General features: G+C 36.1%; 1 protein-coding gene across 2 annotated transcripts; it reads right to left on the bottom strand.

The window, feature by feature from the left end:
- Nucleotides 1-8,092: 8,092 nt before the first annotated feature.
- On the bottom strand, nucleotides 8,093-17,410 carry LOC104906334 (uncharacterized). Of its 2 annotated transcripts, none has more exons than XM_048638253.2 (2): nucleotides 16,958-17,410; nucleotides 8,093-8,443 (listed from the first exon to the last, which is right to left on the bottom strand). In XM_048638253.2, the coding sequence occupies exons 1-2, from the start codon at nucleotides 17,277-17,279 to the stop codon at nucleotides 8,427-8,429; spliced, it is 339 nt and encodes a 112-aa protein (XP_048494210.1). In that variant the 5' UTR covers nucleotides 17,280-17,410; the 3' UTR covers nucleotides 8,093-8,426. The 2 variants fall into 2 exon arrangements, with proteins under 2 accessions (XP_048494210.1, XP_010693373.2); XM_010695071.4 differs by lacking the exon at nucleotides 16,958-17,410 and adding an exon at nucleotides 11,856-12,244.
- Between the last annotated feature and the right edge of the window lie 753 nt (nucleotides 17,411-18,163).

Here is an 18,163-nt window from a genome sequence, read left to right as displayed (position 1 = left end):
TACACATACACCATAGTTCATAGTTGACTTATTCTTGCCATATTCCTGTGTATGAAAGTTATATCCATTCACAAAGAACTGATTCCACATTCTCACTTGTCTGGAAGGACCCATAGCAAGAGCTCGAGTGACATCGTCACTTTCATGGCACCAAGGACCTGATTTTAGGGACTAAGTTAGTTCATGAAGGAATCTCAATGGTTATAACAAATAATGTACGAAACTCACATTTGTCTTGAACCAACTAGGGAACTCGGCTTCGCATTTGCTCCACACATCATCCTTAGCAATGTTCGGTCTTGAATTGACAATATAATCCTCGAATCGCCTTGAGTAAGTAATGTCACACACGTTAGGCAAAGGACAAGTAGAATGTAACACAATGGGTCTACAACTTCTCACCAAATTACCTTTCATAATCACTTAAGATGCCACTGTTTGCAAGTACGTAAAGATGTGCTCGATCGTACTCCTTGTCTTGCAACCATCGCAAACGTCCATCTGTTCCCGGTCGACCGCAGTCTTCCCTGAACAACTCGGGGACACCAAGACCATGTGTGCTAGCGACATCAGGATTGACATTTCTTCCTAAGTCCCTTGATTTTGTGTCAACCCCGGGCTGAAAGTAGTTGGAGCAGAAGTTCGCTGTCTCCTCAGTTAGGTAGGCATTGCATATTGAACCTTCAACACGTGCTTTGTTTCCCACTTTACGTTTTAAGTGGTTAAGCAACCTGTCAGTAAGGTGAGGATTAGCACTTTATGTATGAATTCAGTATTATATGACACTTAAAACAAATCCAGTTACCTTTCGAAAGGGTACATCCACCTATACTGGACGGGGCCACCAACTTTTGCTTCATAAGGCAAGTGAACCGGCAAGTGCTCCATTGAATTAAAAAATGATGGAGGAAAGATTTTTTCCAACTTGCATAAGATCTCAGCGATGTTGTTCTCTAAGCGCTTCATCTCACTGACTTTGATTGTGGACGCACACAAGTCTCGAAAGAATTGACTTATTTCGGTTATCGCCTTCCAAACATGCAAAGGAAGCAATTCTTTTAGACCAACCGGCAACAACCTCTCCATGAATACATGACAGTCATGACTCTTCAATCCTTGCAATTTACTAAACTAAGATCCACGCATCTACTCAAGTTCGATGCAAAGCCATCTGGAAACTTCAAGTCACGTACCCACTCACAAAATACCTTTTTCTGAGCCTTGTCGAGTGTGTAAGGTGCTTTAGGCTTGGCCAAATTCCCCACACCATCATCAACAAGCTCCAGTTCCCAGCGTTTGCAAACACGTGCCATGTCCTTTCTTGCACTAAGGGTGTCTGAAGTTTGACCCTTCACATCCATCACAGTGTTAATGAGTTGGTCGAAAAAATTCTTCTCAACATGCATGACATCTAAGTTGTGACGGATAATCAAATCTTTCCAATATGGAAGCTCCCACAATATATTTTGTTTCAACCAACCTTTTTTTATGCTTCTTCAATCGGTTCAGCGCCTCAGGACCATCAGTTGCTTTAGGTAAGTCTTTCACGCACTGCCACAGTTCCTCTCCAGACATTATGTGAGGAGCTACGCCATTCTCAACCCTATTCTTACAAAAAGCAGTCTTATTCTTTCGAAATGGGTGGTCAGAATGAAGAAATTGTCGATGACAATCGAACCATGTCACTTTACCCCCATGTTCAAGCCAGAATGCCTTACTTTTATCCATGCAATAAGGCATGCCTTCTTTCCAGCAGTAGACCATCCGGACAACATACCATACGCAGGAAAGTCACTAATTGTCCAAAGCAGCGCTGCTCGAAGGTTGAAATTTTGCTTCCTTGAAACATCATAGGTCATAGCCCCAATATGCCACAACTGCTTCAACTCTTCAACTAGAGGTTGCATAAACACATCCAAGTTTGCTTTGGGATTTTTAGGCTCCGGAACGAGCAAAGAAAGAAACATGAATGGTTTCTTCATGCACATGGATGGAGGCAAATTGTATGGTGTGAGGATAACTGGCCAGCATGAATATTGCCCTCCGAACTTACCATATGGAGAAAATCCGTCGGTGCACAGCCCGAGTCTAACATTTCGAGCCTCAGCGGCGAAATCGGGAAAGGTTCTATCAAAGTGTTTCCATGCTTCACTGTCACTTGGATGTGCTAAGGTACCTTGCATTCGAGGATTGTCGGCATGCCATGTCATTTCCTGAGAGATGTTCTTAGTTGCAAACAACCTCTGCAACCTCGGTGTGATTGGAAAGTAGATTAACACTTTTGCAGGAATAAGCTTGCCCTTAGAAGTTTTCTTGTACCGATCACTACCGCATACACTACATTATCTAAGTGAGCATCGCCCTTCCAAAACAACATACAACCTTTAGGACATGCATGTATCCTCTTCATGAGAGCTCCAAACCCTTTAGAACTTTCTTTGTCTCGTAGAAAGTTTTTCCATGTTGTTGCTCTGGGGTATCACCTCATTCAATAAACAAGAAACCCATCAACACACCTGTGTGGTAGGTTATACTCACACTTTAAACTTATGATTCTAGAAGCCATCTCCAGCACGGACATCTTGCTCCCTTCATACAAGGGATTCTCGGCCGCCTTGAGAAGGTCGAAAAACTTCTTTGCTTCACCATTCGGTTCTTCTTCAACTGAGTTTGAACCGGCAAGCATAGCATGATCTTCAGTATTCCCTAAAGCATCCACAACCATATCCATATACGGATTTGACTGAGCGGAAGATGAGGAGGACCCCGTAACGCTTCACCATGACATAACCAGTCAAAGTAATTCGGTTTAAAACCCTTACTGTACAAATGTACTTTGACCGTGTCCACATCCAATAACGCAAGTTATTACACCTCATGCATGGACATTTTATCTTTCTCACCGTCATTTAAATGTGGATGTTGTAAACAAAACTCAATGAACTTGTCAACTCCTTTCACAAACTCAGTTCTAAGGGAACACTCATCAAGTCTGTTATACATCCAGCTACGTATAATTTAAAACTCTACATACAACTAGAAAATATCAATTCACTATATTCACTACTTGTTAATAGAAATACGTAAGATATGTAGTAGACAAGTTGATGAACAACACCAATACTAAACATGTTCTTTTATCAACAACACCAATACTAAACATGTTCTTTTATCAACAACACTTAACATATTCAATTATCAACAACAACACTTAACATATTTAATTATCAACAACAACACTTAACATATTTAATTATCAACAACAACAATACTTAACATATTTAATTATCAACAACAATAATACTTAACATGTTCAATCATCAACAACAAATTCACTTAACAACAACAACAAATTCACTAAACAACAACAACAATACAACTAACAACAACAACAACAAATTCACTAAACAACAACAATACAATTAAAAACAACAACAACAAATTCACGAAACAACAACAACAATACAATTAAAAACAACAACAACAAATTTACTAAACAACAACAACAATACAATTAAATAAAAACAACAACAACAACAATCATCACACACAACAACAACCACTATCAACAACAACAACTATACATCAAAAATGCCAAAAACCCCAATTAACAACAAGAAATTCAAGCCAAAAATCAACAAAACTAAAGTATAAATCCATACCTTAAACAACTGTAGAAGAAAGAGGAAAGCTGGCGGCGATGAGCACAGCGGCGGGGCGCCGACGATGGGCTTCAATAGGCCACGTGAAGAGAGAGAGAAAGCAACCGTAGGCCACGTGAAGAGAGAGAGAAAGCAGCGGCGCCACGTGACGACGAGTGCGGCAGCGTCGCGAGTCCGGCAGTGTCGCGATTCCGGCAGCGGTGGGAGTATCCGGCGATAGGAGGGAGAGATTCGCCGGCGAAATATGGAGGTTAGGTTTTTCGTAGCAGCGATTTGGTGAAGGTGTGGTCGAAAAATTCTAGGAAGGGTCGGAGAATTCTTAGTATATCCGCGAAATTAGCGTCCGCCAAAGGACTTTGGCGTCCGCCTAACGGACGCTAATTTACGTATGCCCCACAAGCAGACGCTAATGTCCTTAAGCAGATGCTAAGTGGCGTCTGATATTTAAACGGACGGTAAATCGGACGCTATTTACCGTCTGATTGTAATTCGGACGGTATTGCGACCTATACCGTCTGCTTTGTTAGACGGACGCTAAAGGTAGACGCTAAATACACGCATTCTTGTTGTGGAAGAGACCACTGAGATGATGTGAGAGTATATGAATTTTGAGTTGTGAGGATTCTCAAACGACATTGAACTCAATATATAGAAGAATTTGCAAACAAACACTTTATAACGGCTACTTTTGCATTGGTACTGTCCAACGGCTAGTTTATTATTGCTACTTTCCAACGCCTAGTTTAGGAAAGGTACTTTTATATGTTAAAATTTCTGATACATAACTATGATTACATTACATTAATACGATTACCGGTACAAAATTAAAACATCCTAAGATATATGAATATTAAAACAACATAATATGAAGCCTTTCCCACTTCTCAGATGCCTCATTAGTTTTCTTCTTATTAGAATAACATAGTAATTTTACGATAGCCCATGCTTAGCCTTAAGAAATTCACAAACTTGTATGTGATTTTTGCGAAGTTCTTTCATCCATGTTCGAGGTATCCTTGCAAAGAAGCTCAAACTCTTGAAGTCGAATGCGCTCCTCGAATAAAGATAATTTTTTCATTTGTATATCTTGAAACTTTTCCCACTTGTCAGAGACCTCACCAGTTTTCTTCTTATTCACATTCCCCTTACCTTTTGCTTCTGCTTTTGCTGCCTTTTGTCATGGTGGTCGATCATCCATGTTTTGTACACTTCTACTAGACTCACTTACATCTGGATTTGACGATGACGAAGTGTAGGCACCCGCAGCAGAAACTTTTGTTCTCTTTTTGATGAACCACCATCCTTTTTTACAAACTCTTGCCACTTTGGTTGATCTCGAAGAATTTCCCAAGAATGTGGGTATGGGAACTTTCTTTTTTTGTTACGGCTGCTCCAAAGGTCCTTTGCCAAATTGATAACAAGTGTGTAATTATGACCGCTTGGATGGCTATCCTTAATTTGTATATAGCACCCATTAAATTTGGAAACATCGGCCCTCATTTTGTACCAATGATTAGAAGTCGTCTGAATGGTCACAGACGGACCCTCCTTTCTCCATTCATTGTAATAGTAATTAACAATTTTTTTCCCGAAAATTGTTCATTGATTGGTCAGTTCCCGTGACACCATCAGTTCAAATTGTTAACCAACTCTTGCATAAATCTACGTCTTGTGCTATGCTCCACTTGAACTTGTCTGAGTTTCCTTGATCTTGAATATTTTCTTGTTGTTCCTCATCTTCAAGAACTTCAGTTTGAGACTCGTTACCCATTGTTGGAGGTGGTTGATGCATACCAGATGAATCAAGAGTTTCCCTTCTTGTATTTTCGTGAGGATAATAAGATGGACAGAGTAATAGTTCGGCCTAATCGGACGATTGCCTTGCCCAACAGGAGGCGAGCAGTAATAGGTAGGGTGGTAATACATATGAGCATTGGGGGGATATTGTATATTTGGTATAGACATGTTTCTTACATGATAATTGTGGGGAGTTGGGCGAATTGGAGAAACTTGGGAACTTGACAAATTTTGGGTTGGAATTTGATAAGTTTGATTTTCTATGTTTGGAGAATTTTCTAAGTAGGAATAATATTGACTATATTAATCTTCAGAATTATCCATTGTAAGAAAATACTTGTAAGAAGTTGTTGGTAATTTTATTGGGTAATATGAGAAGTGTGGTAACTAAAAAAATTACTGCTATTTATAGACAATTTGTAAGTATTAAAATTTAAAATCTTTAGTTTTTGAAAAAAAAATTTACAAAAAAAATAGACGTTCAAAGTATCCATTATTTTTACAAACTTGTATTTGTTGAACAGGATTTTGATGGAAAAAAACCACCAGAATATAGTTGTTGGAGAGTGAAAACTTTTAGGGCCCACATAATTTTTACTCGAAAATTGCAAAGAAGAGAAGTGAGTTTCACGCATGATTGTCATTCATGCGTGTAGTTCAACCAGAAACTTTTCTCTTTCTCCAACTATTCTTCCTTTTTGCTCCAGCTATATTGCCAAAACAAGCAAGTAGCTTAAACTAAGCTAACTGCTTCCTTCATCTCCAATGGTCCAGCATGTCACTCAGCAAAGTAAAATTCTCAAGCGACATCAGAAAGAAGACCGTTGGAGATGCTCTAAGCCAATTTGCTTGAGTTAAAGTTGTGGGCCCATGTGAAAATTTTGGTGAATAATTTATATATTCTTCTCTATGAAAAAAAAAACTATCTCATTTCAAGTGGGACCGTTACTCAAGCAACAAGTATATTGGCTAACCATTGTGGGAGTTTTGGCTTAAAGTTGAGTTAGCTAGAAAAACCTAGGTGGCAGAGATATATAATTGCTCTAAGCCAACTTACATTTTGCTCTACCATTGGAGTTGCTCTTAGTAGCTTCTATTTTCAGAACCCCAGTTGTATTTTGCACTATAAATACCACGTTTTCACTTGTGAGATTTCTCACGGACTTCACATAAGCTTCAATATATAATACAACTCAAAAACCTCTCAACAATATTCATTCTTATTTTTTCACTATCAAAACATACATTCGAACTACTCAAACACATTCAATCTCAAGAAACACCATCCTTCCTTCTTCGAATTTTCATTCAAGAACTCACTTTCTCAAGGATAAAGATTGATTCCTCCAACGTCTATACAGTCAGGCATAGGCGATAAAGGTAAAATTTTATGCTCAATTCCAATTTAATTCCTTTTATACTAACGATTTCATTTTCATGATGTAGGGATTATATCATTAAAAATGTAATCTTGTAAATATAGTTGTATATTCTTTCTGATCTCTCTTCTCATAATTATTTATTTATTTTCATGAACATTTATATGATTTGATTAGTTATTTTATGCCTTTTTTACTTGCAAATGCCTGATCACTAATATATTATTATTTGCTAAATCAAACCTGCAAACTAGTTAAATCATGCCTTATAAGATAATTTTGAACAACTGATCTTCGTACCTATTTATCTTGTCATTTAATCAAGTGATTACCAAAATAAGATCTTATATGTTAGAAAAAACAACCTTTAAAATGTTTGTCTTTTTATGTAATTAATCGAATTATGTGCATGTATTTCAATATTTCATTGAATAAGTAAGGAAACTCATCCCAAACTTTGTTTTAGTGAATTTTATTAAACATTAAATGACAACTCTATTTCGAGCCAAAACATCACTAAAATTATATGGGGTAAAACATGATAATCACATGCCTACAATAACTGTTGGTTGTGGGTAAGAGAGAGTGGAGGAGTGAGTGTGAGAGCGAGAGAGAAGGAGAGGGTGTTGAGTGCGTTGTTGGTGGTTTACTTGGTCGGATCTCGATGCTGGTGGTGGAGGAGAGATACAGAAGGGGCGGGTGAGAGAGAGGGACAAAGGGGCAGAGTGTTGGACAAGAGAGACTGTAAGGGGTGTGTCGTGGGTAAAGGTTTTTATTTTAACTTATATTTTTCATTTTAATTAAAAGTTCAAAACTAGCCCAACCCCTTTTCAAAAAAAAAAAAAAGGGATCAATCCATTCGAGTCCATATCTTGGGATCAGATTTCAATCTACATTCTGGCCATAGGATACAAAAACTGACTCGAATTCACTAGGTCTACAATTTTGGGATCCAAATTTGGAAATACGAATCTTGATCCACAGATCTGGTTCGGGTCCAAGATGCATTGTCATCCCTAAGTATGATCATGACTATGAAGTAGAATATTCTTTATCGCTTCTTGAATTTATATGCGTTTTTTTTGTTTAAATTATAAATGAGTCAAGAAGATACATGCTGCAAGTTTATGTGGTTTATCAATCCAATAAAAATGTTCAGATAGACTCCCAAAACATAATTATTCATAGTAGCATTTGGTCTCGGTATCACAATAAAGAGAATGCACAATAATTGAGAGAATTAACATGATGAAATCATAAGTAGAACCATGAAGGCCAATTTTGATTTATTATTCTATGGAGTATGATAAAGCTAATACATTTATTGCAGTTCTCTAATTTAGAAATTAAAAGATAATTAGGTGGACAACCTTAATCATCCTAACTTGTGGAAGTAGAGACGCACTGTCAATTGTGATAGTAAAGACATCAAGACTACTAGACTAGAGTACGATAAACGAATCGTTTAGCATAGGCTCAAAGCCTCAAACTTCATCCCTGGTACTTAGTAATAATAACGGTACATATTAGAACATCTGATGACATACTACCGCAGTATCGCTGCCATTAATTGTGTAGCGTCCGGTGCTCATGGAATTGTGTAGCCTGTCAAAAAGAAGAGGTAAAGGTTAGTAGAAATTCTCGGAGCTCCAAGCCTAGAACCTACCAGTTCACCTATTTTGGATGAGAAAGCACAACACGAAGCATGAATTTTGGCATAAAAAAAGTTGGGTCTTACGCTAGGCACTACTCGACGAATTAATGGACCGATGGGCCGTTTTATGCCTAGACCTAACTTTTTGCTCTAACTAAGTTGACATGGCACGGGCACGAGATTATCATGTCGTGTCTTGGCCAAGCTACCAACAAACGTCATTTCTAGTTTATTTTCTTCTTTTCAAACCGAATTTCATCTCCTTAAACTCGGATCCAATATATTATTTGCATAGGTTATATAATAAGATGAATAATTGTAGTCGTGTGGGTCATTTATAGGCTCATGATTCCTATCACAAATATAAAGGCTAAAATTAAACCACCATTTATTAATACTTCCTCCGTTTTAAAATAGATGCCACATTGTTATTAAAACGGTTTCCTAGGCAAAATTTCCTAAGCATGTTTAAGTAGTATAAAGTGAAGTAGATTAATTGTAGTGGTCCCCATGTGAAAAGAGGGAAAATAAAAAACTGTTGGGGACCACATATAAAGTGAAGTAGATTAGTGTACTTAAAACAAGTTAGTAAGGGTAAAATGGTAAAAGTATAAGGCAAAAGTTACTAAATAAGGGGAAAAAAACATTATTGCATCTATTTTGAAACACCTAAAAATGTACAATGTGACATCTATTTTGAAACGGAGGAAGTACAAATTTGATGGGAATCCCGTCCTATATCCATTATCCACGACTTACATGTGTCCATTAATTGTCAAAAACTCAAAATGTGCATCTTATACTAAGGTGTATTTATGTTTTTCTCTTAGAGCATATATACACACTGGTTGAGTAACATGGAAGTATGTGACCATTAAAAAAGAAATTAGGAAGGCCAAAGATTAAATCTTCAGTTTTAAATGTTAGAACCTCTAAGGATTATGCTACAACTTATACACGTATATATAATAAAGCACCAAAAAAAATACCCCCTAAAAAAAAGCACCAAAAATATAGTAATATATTAGACAAATATATTCATTACTCCCTTCGTCCCAAAATATAGTTCCCATTTCTATTTTGGGAGTCAAATTTTAAAAACTTTGACCAAATATTCTTACTAATGTATACAAAAAAACATATTCATGAGAGGTCTTGTTAGATTCGTCTCAATGTGTAAATTCGTAATATCAACTTTTTATATTTTTTACTAATAAGAAATAGAAGATATCGTAGGTCAAATGTACGTCTTGGAGACTGTGCACAATGAAATGGGAATTATATTTTGGGACGGAGGGAGTAATACTTAGGCTATGTTTAGTTCACCTGAAATTTTCTGATCTGAACTTATCTGATCTAATCTGAACTTATTTTTTCTGATCTGATCTGATTTGAACTTATTTTTTCTGATTACAAGATCTTATCTTTTAGATTTTTCTCAATATATAAGAAAAAATATAGTCATGTGGGGTCTTGTTTCATTCGTCTCAATGAGTACTTTATTAATATTCAATTATTGTAATTTTTACTAATATGTAATGAAAGATATAATGATTTTTAAATATAAGCATGATCTGAACTGATCTGATCTGAACTTATTTTTTCTGATCTGATCTGATCTGATCTGATTAGATCTGAAATAAGCAAAAATAAGGTGAACTAAACATAGCCTTAATAGATAAAATTAAAAAAAGGTTATCCAATAATGAGAATCATGTGGGAGCTTAATGGTTAGAGCTCCCACCTCCCAATTTTATAGTCGGGAGTTCGACTCTCATCATTCCCATATTTGGGGTATCTGTGTGGCTATTTGTTTCTGGGTATAAATCCCACTTTCCAGTCTCTGGAAGTTTCCTTATGGGTTTGGTTTCCTTTTTTTACCCCCTAACTCATGAAGACTGAGCCTGTTTGGACCAATAAATTACAGAATTAAAAAAAAAACTCCAATAATGGGCTTATTGGACCCCCATGGATTAGAGCGAATATTCCAAGATTGTCATAATGATTCCTAACATTCCTTACAAATCCATGGCTACCGACAATGCTCGAGCAATGAGCCCATCTCTATTATATAAGGCAACACTTGGGGGACACCAAAAAATAGAAAAAGAAAAAAAAAGAAAAAAAAATAGAGGATAACTTACTGTTTCATTTGAATGAAAAAAGAGGTGGAAAGTAGGACATTTGAAATATTAGTTTTTTGAGAAAATAAAATGTAAAACAGTTTTTCTACCCAATTAATTTTATTTTTTACTTCATTTGTTATCATACATTATTGCACGCATTGCGTGCATGTAAGACTAGTATATCAATATATGATCTGTTCTTCCATCAAGCTTAACTTTTCTTTATTCCACTGCCGAGTACCAACATAATGTGTAGAATTATTACCCACATATAGACAAAACACGATTGATCCCCACTCCACATCTATCCAATATTTTCCATTTACTTTATTTTTGACAAACCTAATATTGTTCAATTTATTTTTTCTTAACCAAAACTAATTTAATTGAAATTAACTTATTTTTACTCAACATAGCTTAATAAATTAAACTTACTTTTTTTTGTCTACTCAACAAAACTCATGTTTATGAAATTTATATATATTATTAAGTTGAGAAGAGCGAAGTCTTATAGATCATGCCATCAAAGTAGTAACATAAATGATTTTCCAAAAAAGACTCATTGAATCTTAATTACGAACTGTTTATGGCAAAAAGGAACTTGGATGGTAAGCATATACATTACACAACATGATTTGCAATAATAAGAGATTCTGAACTTGTATTAGAATTGTTAATAAATATCCATTTCACATAATCTGAATCTTCAAGTTGGATCCGGGTTTGATCTAGACCCATTTGGTTCTAGATCCAAACCATGTATCTTATGAAAATGCGCTATATGTAGTTATACATTTTTTTAAAAGGTAAGGAAGAAGACTCCCTAACTGGACCGGAACCTTGCACGAGTCAATCCAACCTAGGTTTATAGGCAAGGCCCTTTCGGAGTAGGGGAGAATGGTAAGGGGAAATCCCCACCCCCAAAGTGCCTCTAGTGGGGTTTGATCCCACAATCTCAAAATTGTGATCTGAGATACAAACCAAACCACTAGACCAAGTACTACAATGATACTACTATACTTTTATAATAGTAAAGAAAAGTAGTATTATTGATGTTGGAAAAGTAAAATTAGCTATTATTTTCACTATAAACTAAAGTATTAATCTACAATATTTTTCTTTACGTGTAACAAGGTCCTGATCTATGAACCCACTTGACCTGTAGGAGGAGATGAAATTGGATAGAAAAATAAAAATCAACTAAGGAGGAGCTAGAAAAGAGTTTAGAGACACTTACTTCCACATTTAGAGCCATGTTGAAAAGCAACACCACAATATTGAGCAATATAGACAGCCTTATCAACGCTAACATATTGCTCAATATCCTTAGTAATGTACTTGCATAAGCAAGGAACATTGGCCTTCTTAGCCACGGCACAACATTGTCTAGAGGGTGGGATTTTAGGGCCTGTCACACGCGCATACTTAGCACATTGGCTAACTATGCTTGAGATACTCCCTTCGCATTGCCCGTATGCCATGAAGTTATTATTATTGCCAATAATAGCAACAACACAAACCATGGCAAGGATTGTGATTGCTGTGAAACGCATTGTTGGTGTTGTTACTACCATTCTCACTTTCTTTTTGTTTCTCTTTTATTGTTTGATTTTGTGGAGAAAGGAGTAATAATTGAGGAGAGTTATATAGGGAAGTTTAGGAGGGGGGGTCCATGTTGTCAAGGAATGTCGTTAAACGTATTGTAAGGTTCATTATTTTGATAGAGAAATGTGGGAGAAGATCGACCACATATTTGTTCTACTAATGGGACAAGTGATCATATATAGTGAAAGTACCAGTGTATTTTCATGTCTATAGGAGTGTATATTAATAATAAGCTTGTGACCTAACTCCTAACCAACAAGCTAAAAAACTCGTTTGGTGAACAAGTGAAGCTCAAATAAGTTGATAGTGTTCCGACTCCTTAAAAATCGTGCCTAAATATCTTGTTGGAAAGTTTGGGATAATTGGTCTAAACTTGGAAAGTAAATATATGAATTTCACTTTCTTTTGTATCGTCTCACATTGAATTGGTGGTGGACAACCATTTGCTCCATTTTATATAGTGGATTTCTCCATATTGTCTTGCATTGTATAAGTTAAGCTGGGATTGTTAAACATCGCCCTGAGACTATTTTATTGGATTGTTTTACCCTTTTCCTATTTTTACATCCTGCCACCCGCCATCACCTACATCCTCCTGCCACCCGCCATCACCTACATCCTCCTGCCACCCGCTACCTCGACCACCACCAATCTACTAACAAAATCGAATTTTTTTTGGGACCATAGGGGCGAACGTCCTGCCTGGACGTTCCACCCATGGTCCCAAAAAAATTCGAGATTTATGCAAAGAAAGATATGGCCATGGTGTTCGATTGATCTGTGCAAAGAAAGATCTGGTCATGGTGTTTTATTGATGTGCGCAAAGAAAGATCTGGCCATGGTGTTCGAAGAAGCGATACGACGAGTTGAGTTGGATTGGCGATGGTGGTGAGAGAAAGGCCGACGAATACGACGATGGTGCATGGTGAGGGAAACAGACTCAGATCTGAAATTTGAGGTGAGAGAGGGGGCTGCTGGTGGGGGTGGGGGTGGTGGGGTCTGCTAGTTTGAGGTGATGGTGGCGGCCTGGCAGGAGGCGGATTGCGGTGGTGGCAGCCTGGCAGGAGGCGGATTGCAGTGGTGGCAGCCTGGTAGGAGGTGGGTGGTGGTGGTGGCAGCCTGGCAAGAGGTGGGTGGTGGTGGTGGCAGCCTGGCAGGAGGTGGGTGGTGGTGGTGATTTAAGGAAAAAAAAGGTTATTTGGGGCGATATTCAGTAATTTTGGGGTGACGAATAGAAGTTCGGTAAATTAAGAATGAGATAATAGACAATTTTCCACATGTCGCCTTCAATTAGTACGTTAACCATAAGTTATTTTGATTTTCTGCCACTAGCTAGCTAGTTCCAACACGTCTCGTTTGTTTTATTTATCCTAATTTCAGTAACCTTCATTTTCTATATTACCTCTTTAACATTAGCATCAATCTAAACAATACCTTAATTTTCCTCTAAAATTGATCTTAAATTTTCACTAAACAAAATGGGGTAGGATCAACGTAGGAACTAGAAGTTGGTGGACTGACGAGTCAACAATTTAAAGCTTGATCATGCAATAGCTAGTCAACGATCAACTACCACATATCTCTCAGAAATTTACCATAAATTCATAATTATGGCCTTAAATATGACCATCTTTTTTTTATCAAACTTAAATATAACCATCTGATATATGTATTAATGTATGGAAAATGTATACAATGATTTTTAGGGTAGGCAAGCCACTAGAAAATGAGAGGAAGAAAATCACAATCCATGAAAATTGCCGTTCAATATTTAACTATATTTGGGAGCCACTATTGATTGCTGGGTAGATTCTAGGCAAATTTTTTGCATTAATTCTGGTGGCGTTTTAATTTCTCTGTTAATACACCAAAACATTCCACCAAACAATAATGTCCATGGCACCCACCATGCAAGAAGACAAATGTTGTAATTTGAAATTTCTGCACCCAGGTGTCTCATTCTTCGGTCTGGCTTCACTTTTCTTCTTCTCTTACTTCATATATGTGTAATTATTTGATGCTAGACTTTCTGGTATTCTAATAACAATTTCATGGTAAACAGACTAAAATGATATATTTCTCTTTACTTCTTTTTAAACTAGTGATGGAAATCTTGAATGCACAAAAGAATTATGACGGATGTACAAAACAAGCACGATGAATGTACATTAAAATAAGTTTTTAATAAGTAAGAAGAAATCTTCTGGACTACCCTCATACATAACACCTACCGAGATGCTCATTACAATCATACACTTTCAACCTCCAACCCCGACCCTCTTGTATCCCAAACAAATTTGTGGATGTACGTACATGCATGAATGAATTTAATTTGTATGAAATAGGTAAAGTTGGATGTACATACAAAGAATGTTAGATGTACAAAACAAAATAGTGGATGTACAAACAAGATAATGATTTGGATTAGCACAATTTTAGATGTACAAATATGCAGCCATGTGGAAAATGTTTGATCATGGTGATTTGGTTCTTGGAAGTTTTCTCCATATTTGTTATCTATTGTTTTAGATGTGCTAAACTAACCATTAACCAATCAAATAATTTTAGAATCTTCTTTTTATCTAACCTAATTCCTAAAAAATCCTTTACTTTTCGAGCTTTGAAGGAGTTGTATTACCACGTGACATAATCAGTACAAGTCAAATTTGTAAGACCAAAAAATACTTAGCGTAGTTGATATATAGTAGGAGTTTTATTTTGTTGTAACCTTGAGGTCATACGTTTAATTCTTACCAATTTTTCTTGAGTATGGAGATTTTCTTTATCTTTTCCGGCTTAAACACTTAGCCGGTATAACTTGACTAAATTTAGTTTTTTTTTTTTTGGTAAGAATAGGTGGCCCGAATCTCGCTCGGGTCTTAATGGGCCAGACACTTGAGAGTAAAGGGGAAGGGTAAGGGGAATCCCTAATTTCAAGGTGCCTCCAGTGGGAATTGAACCTCCAACTTTGAGGTTATAAGAGTGCTCTCTTTACCTCTATACCAAGTACTACTTGATACTTTATTAAATTTAATAACAATAAATTTTCTTTTAAATGTTACACTTTCTATTTTAGTAAGTTTCAAATTAGATGTTATATTTTTTATTCTGAATAATAACTTCTCTCTATCTCTTTTCTATCACATGTTCACATGAGATCCTTTTATTTTATTTATCTTTATCTCTATCTCTCTCCTCTTTAAAAATTATATACAAATTCGTAATTAAAAAACATAAGTGCTGTATACAGCAAAGAAAAAGGCTAAATACAGCATTTAAAATTATGTCTAACTTAACCATGGTTAATTTTAATTTTTTTAATAAAAAAAAATCTTGTACGCAGGGGTGTAGTAATGCAGCAAAATACGTTACCATAAGTACTTGTGCACACAAGCCAGCATGTCACATTTATTTATAAAATTGGATGCGTTAGGGGTATGGCAGGAATGGGATTATATAGGGGGTCATTTGTCGTAGATGATCCCCCAAAAGGGGGTCATTTGTTGTAGATGACCCCCCTAAAGGGGGGTCATTTGTCATAGATGACCCCCCTCAAAAGGGGGTCATTTGTCGTAGATGACCCCCTTGTCATTTGTCATAGATGACCCCCAAAGAATAGGTTAGTCTTTTAATATATTTTGCTGTATTTAGCCTTTTTTTGCTTTATATAGCACGCCCCTTTAAAAAATATAAGATGTAAAAAAAAAAAAAAAGGAAGTTCTTAGAGTAATTCCTATTTTACGCGTTTTGCTTTGGGTCAGTAACCCAGAAAACTAGAAAAGTCTGGTGAGTTTTCACTATCTAATGATTTATGAAGTCCGTGAGACTATATTACCATTTTGAAAAGTCTATGGTGTTACTGTGTACAGGACCATGAAATGGCAAAGTTTCACTACCGATTACCGAACAATCAAATTCAAAGCCCATGACTCATCAGACTAAAATAGTAAAATGCAATGCGCGAAGGTACTTAGTTTCTTCCCTCTAACTCTACCTCTATTTTGTCCTGAATCCTAAGAGGACCCACACGGTGTTAATAGATTTGCTTCCAAAGGAATTTAACCAGACAACCGGTGCTTGATTATTCATCTAAGGCCTTATTTGATTGTATATAGGAAGTCATACTTTTTAGGAAGTTATTTTTTCCATGTATTTGAAATTGCTAGGAACTGTAAAATTGTGTTTGGTTGATAATGGGAAGTAGAATTTCATATGGGAAGCTCTACTTACCTAGGGGGACCGACGTAAGTAACTTCCTCCATTTGGACAAAGTAGAACTTCCTAAGAAGTGCAAATTCTCATAATTTTGCCAACCAAACAACTTCATATACTTCTACTTCCTAGGAATTTGCACTTCCCGTAATTTGTTTTGTCAAGCAAACAAGGCCTAAAATTGTTATGTGAGCCATAGACGATTTATCGACTTCATAATAATCTTTACTAATAAAAAGCAAGGTATAAAACGAAAGGCTAATAATGTCAAAATCTGTCAATAGGTTGATACTATAATATGGCTAACTTAGATTGATAAGAGTTAGTGATTAATAAGTAATAACTGTCACACTTAGCTTATAATTCCTCTTCGTTTAGCTTTAAGAATCATCCGCATAAAATTCTATCAATCTTAACACAAATTAGAAACCAAACACGAAATTAATATATGAAACAAACTAAAACAAGAAAAAGCAAAGTTGATTATTACTAAGATGATTATACAAAGTTCGAAACACTTACTTCCACATTTAGCTCCATGTTGAAAGGGAACACCACAGTATTGAGCAATGAAAACAGCTTTATCAACGCTAACAAACTTCTCAATACCGTTGGTAACATACTTGCATAAGCAAAGAACATTAGCATTCCTAGCCACACCACAACATTGTGAAGAAGGCGGTGTTTTCGGCCCCGCCTTCCGCACATACTTGGCACATTGGCGCACAAGGCTTGGGATATCTCCTGCGCATGACTGCCCGTAAGCCATGAAATTGTGGCTACCAAAGACATACGCTATGATAATGATAGCAACAGCGGTATAACGCACTGTAGGAGATGCCATTATTGTCGCTTAGTGATAAACTTTGGCATGAAAAATTTGATGGTTGAGGCTAAAATTGGATTATGTTATTGAATATATGTATATGGTCTCTATGAGAAGAAAGACTATTGTTTATTTACTTGGATATATATATATATATATGATCAAGTGAATTGCAAAGAATTGTTCAAAGCATGAGTCATTAGATCAAATGTAAATGTTGACTGTTTGACGAATATGGTTCGTTGCACTGTATTGACAAGCATTGACTTGCTTTTTCTAAAGTTGGACATTTTCTAAGATGATATCATGATGGAAGTAATATCATAATTCTTTCCCCCTTTTTTTTTCTTTGGAAACTGGCAATGGGCCATCTAATTTTTTGGATACGGGCCAGCCCGAGTCGTACATACTGTGGATGTATATTGTTCAAGGAGATTGACGAGTTATAGGCTTATAGCATTTACGCACGCGATGCGTGCCTCATTTTAAAAAAAAACAAATTCTACGTTTTTTGGACATTAGCAAGGGTTAAATTTGATCCATGATCCCAAAATTGTAACCGAAAAGTATAAACTAATTTCAGTTTTTTTTCCTTGTCTAACTTCTAACTTCTGTTTTCACACATTAAAATTTAAAATTTTCATCATTTTAAATCTTGTCCTTTTCTAAATTTTAACACTTTGAGCTTCAATTATATTTGAAATGAAATTTTAAATTTTTCATACACAATTTGATATTGTAATTTTTTTTTAGAAAAACAAAAATCATTACTTTTCGGAAATTAATGTAGTTTTTTTTTCTGAAAATGGATTTTTGCAAAAGTTCGATATTGTTTTTTATTTTTCAAAATTTATTTCTGAACATGGATTTTTTGCGGGCAAAAATTTTAATATTGGCATTTT

This window comes from Beta vulgaris, chromosome 2 (assembly GCF_026745355.1).
Source record: "Beta vulgaris subsp. vulgaris cultivar EL10 chromosome 2, EL10.2, whole genome shotgun sequence".
NCBI classification, from domain to species: domain Eukaryota; kingdom Viridiplantae; phylum Streptophyta; class Magnoliopsida; order Caryophyllales; family Amaranthaceae; genus Beta; species Beta vulgaris.
Note: the sequence above shows the minus strand (reverse complement) of the source record. Positions and strands in the feature narration are given on the sequence as shown.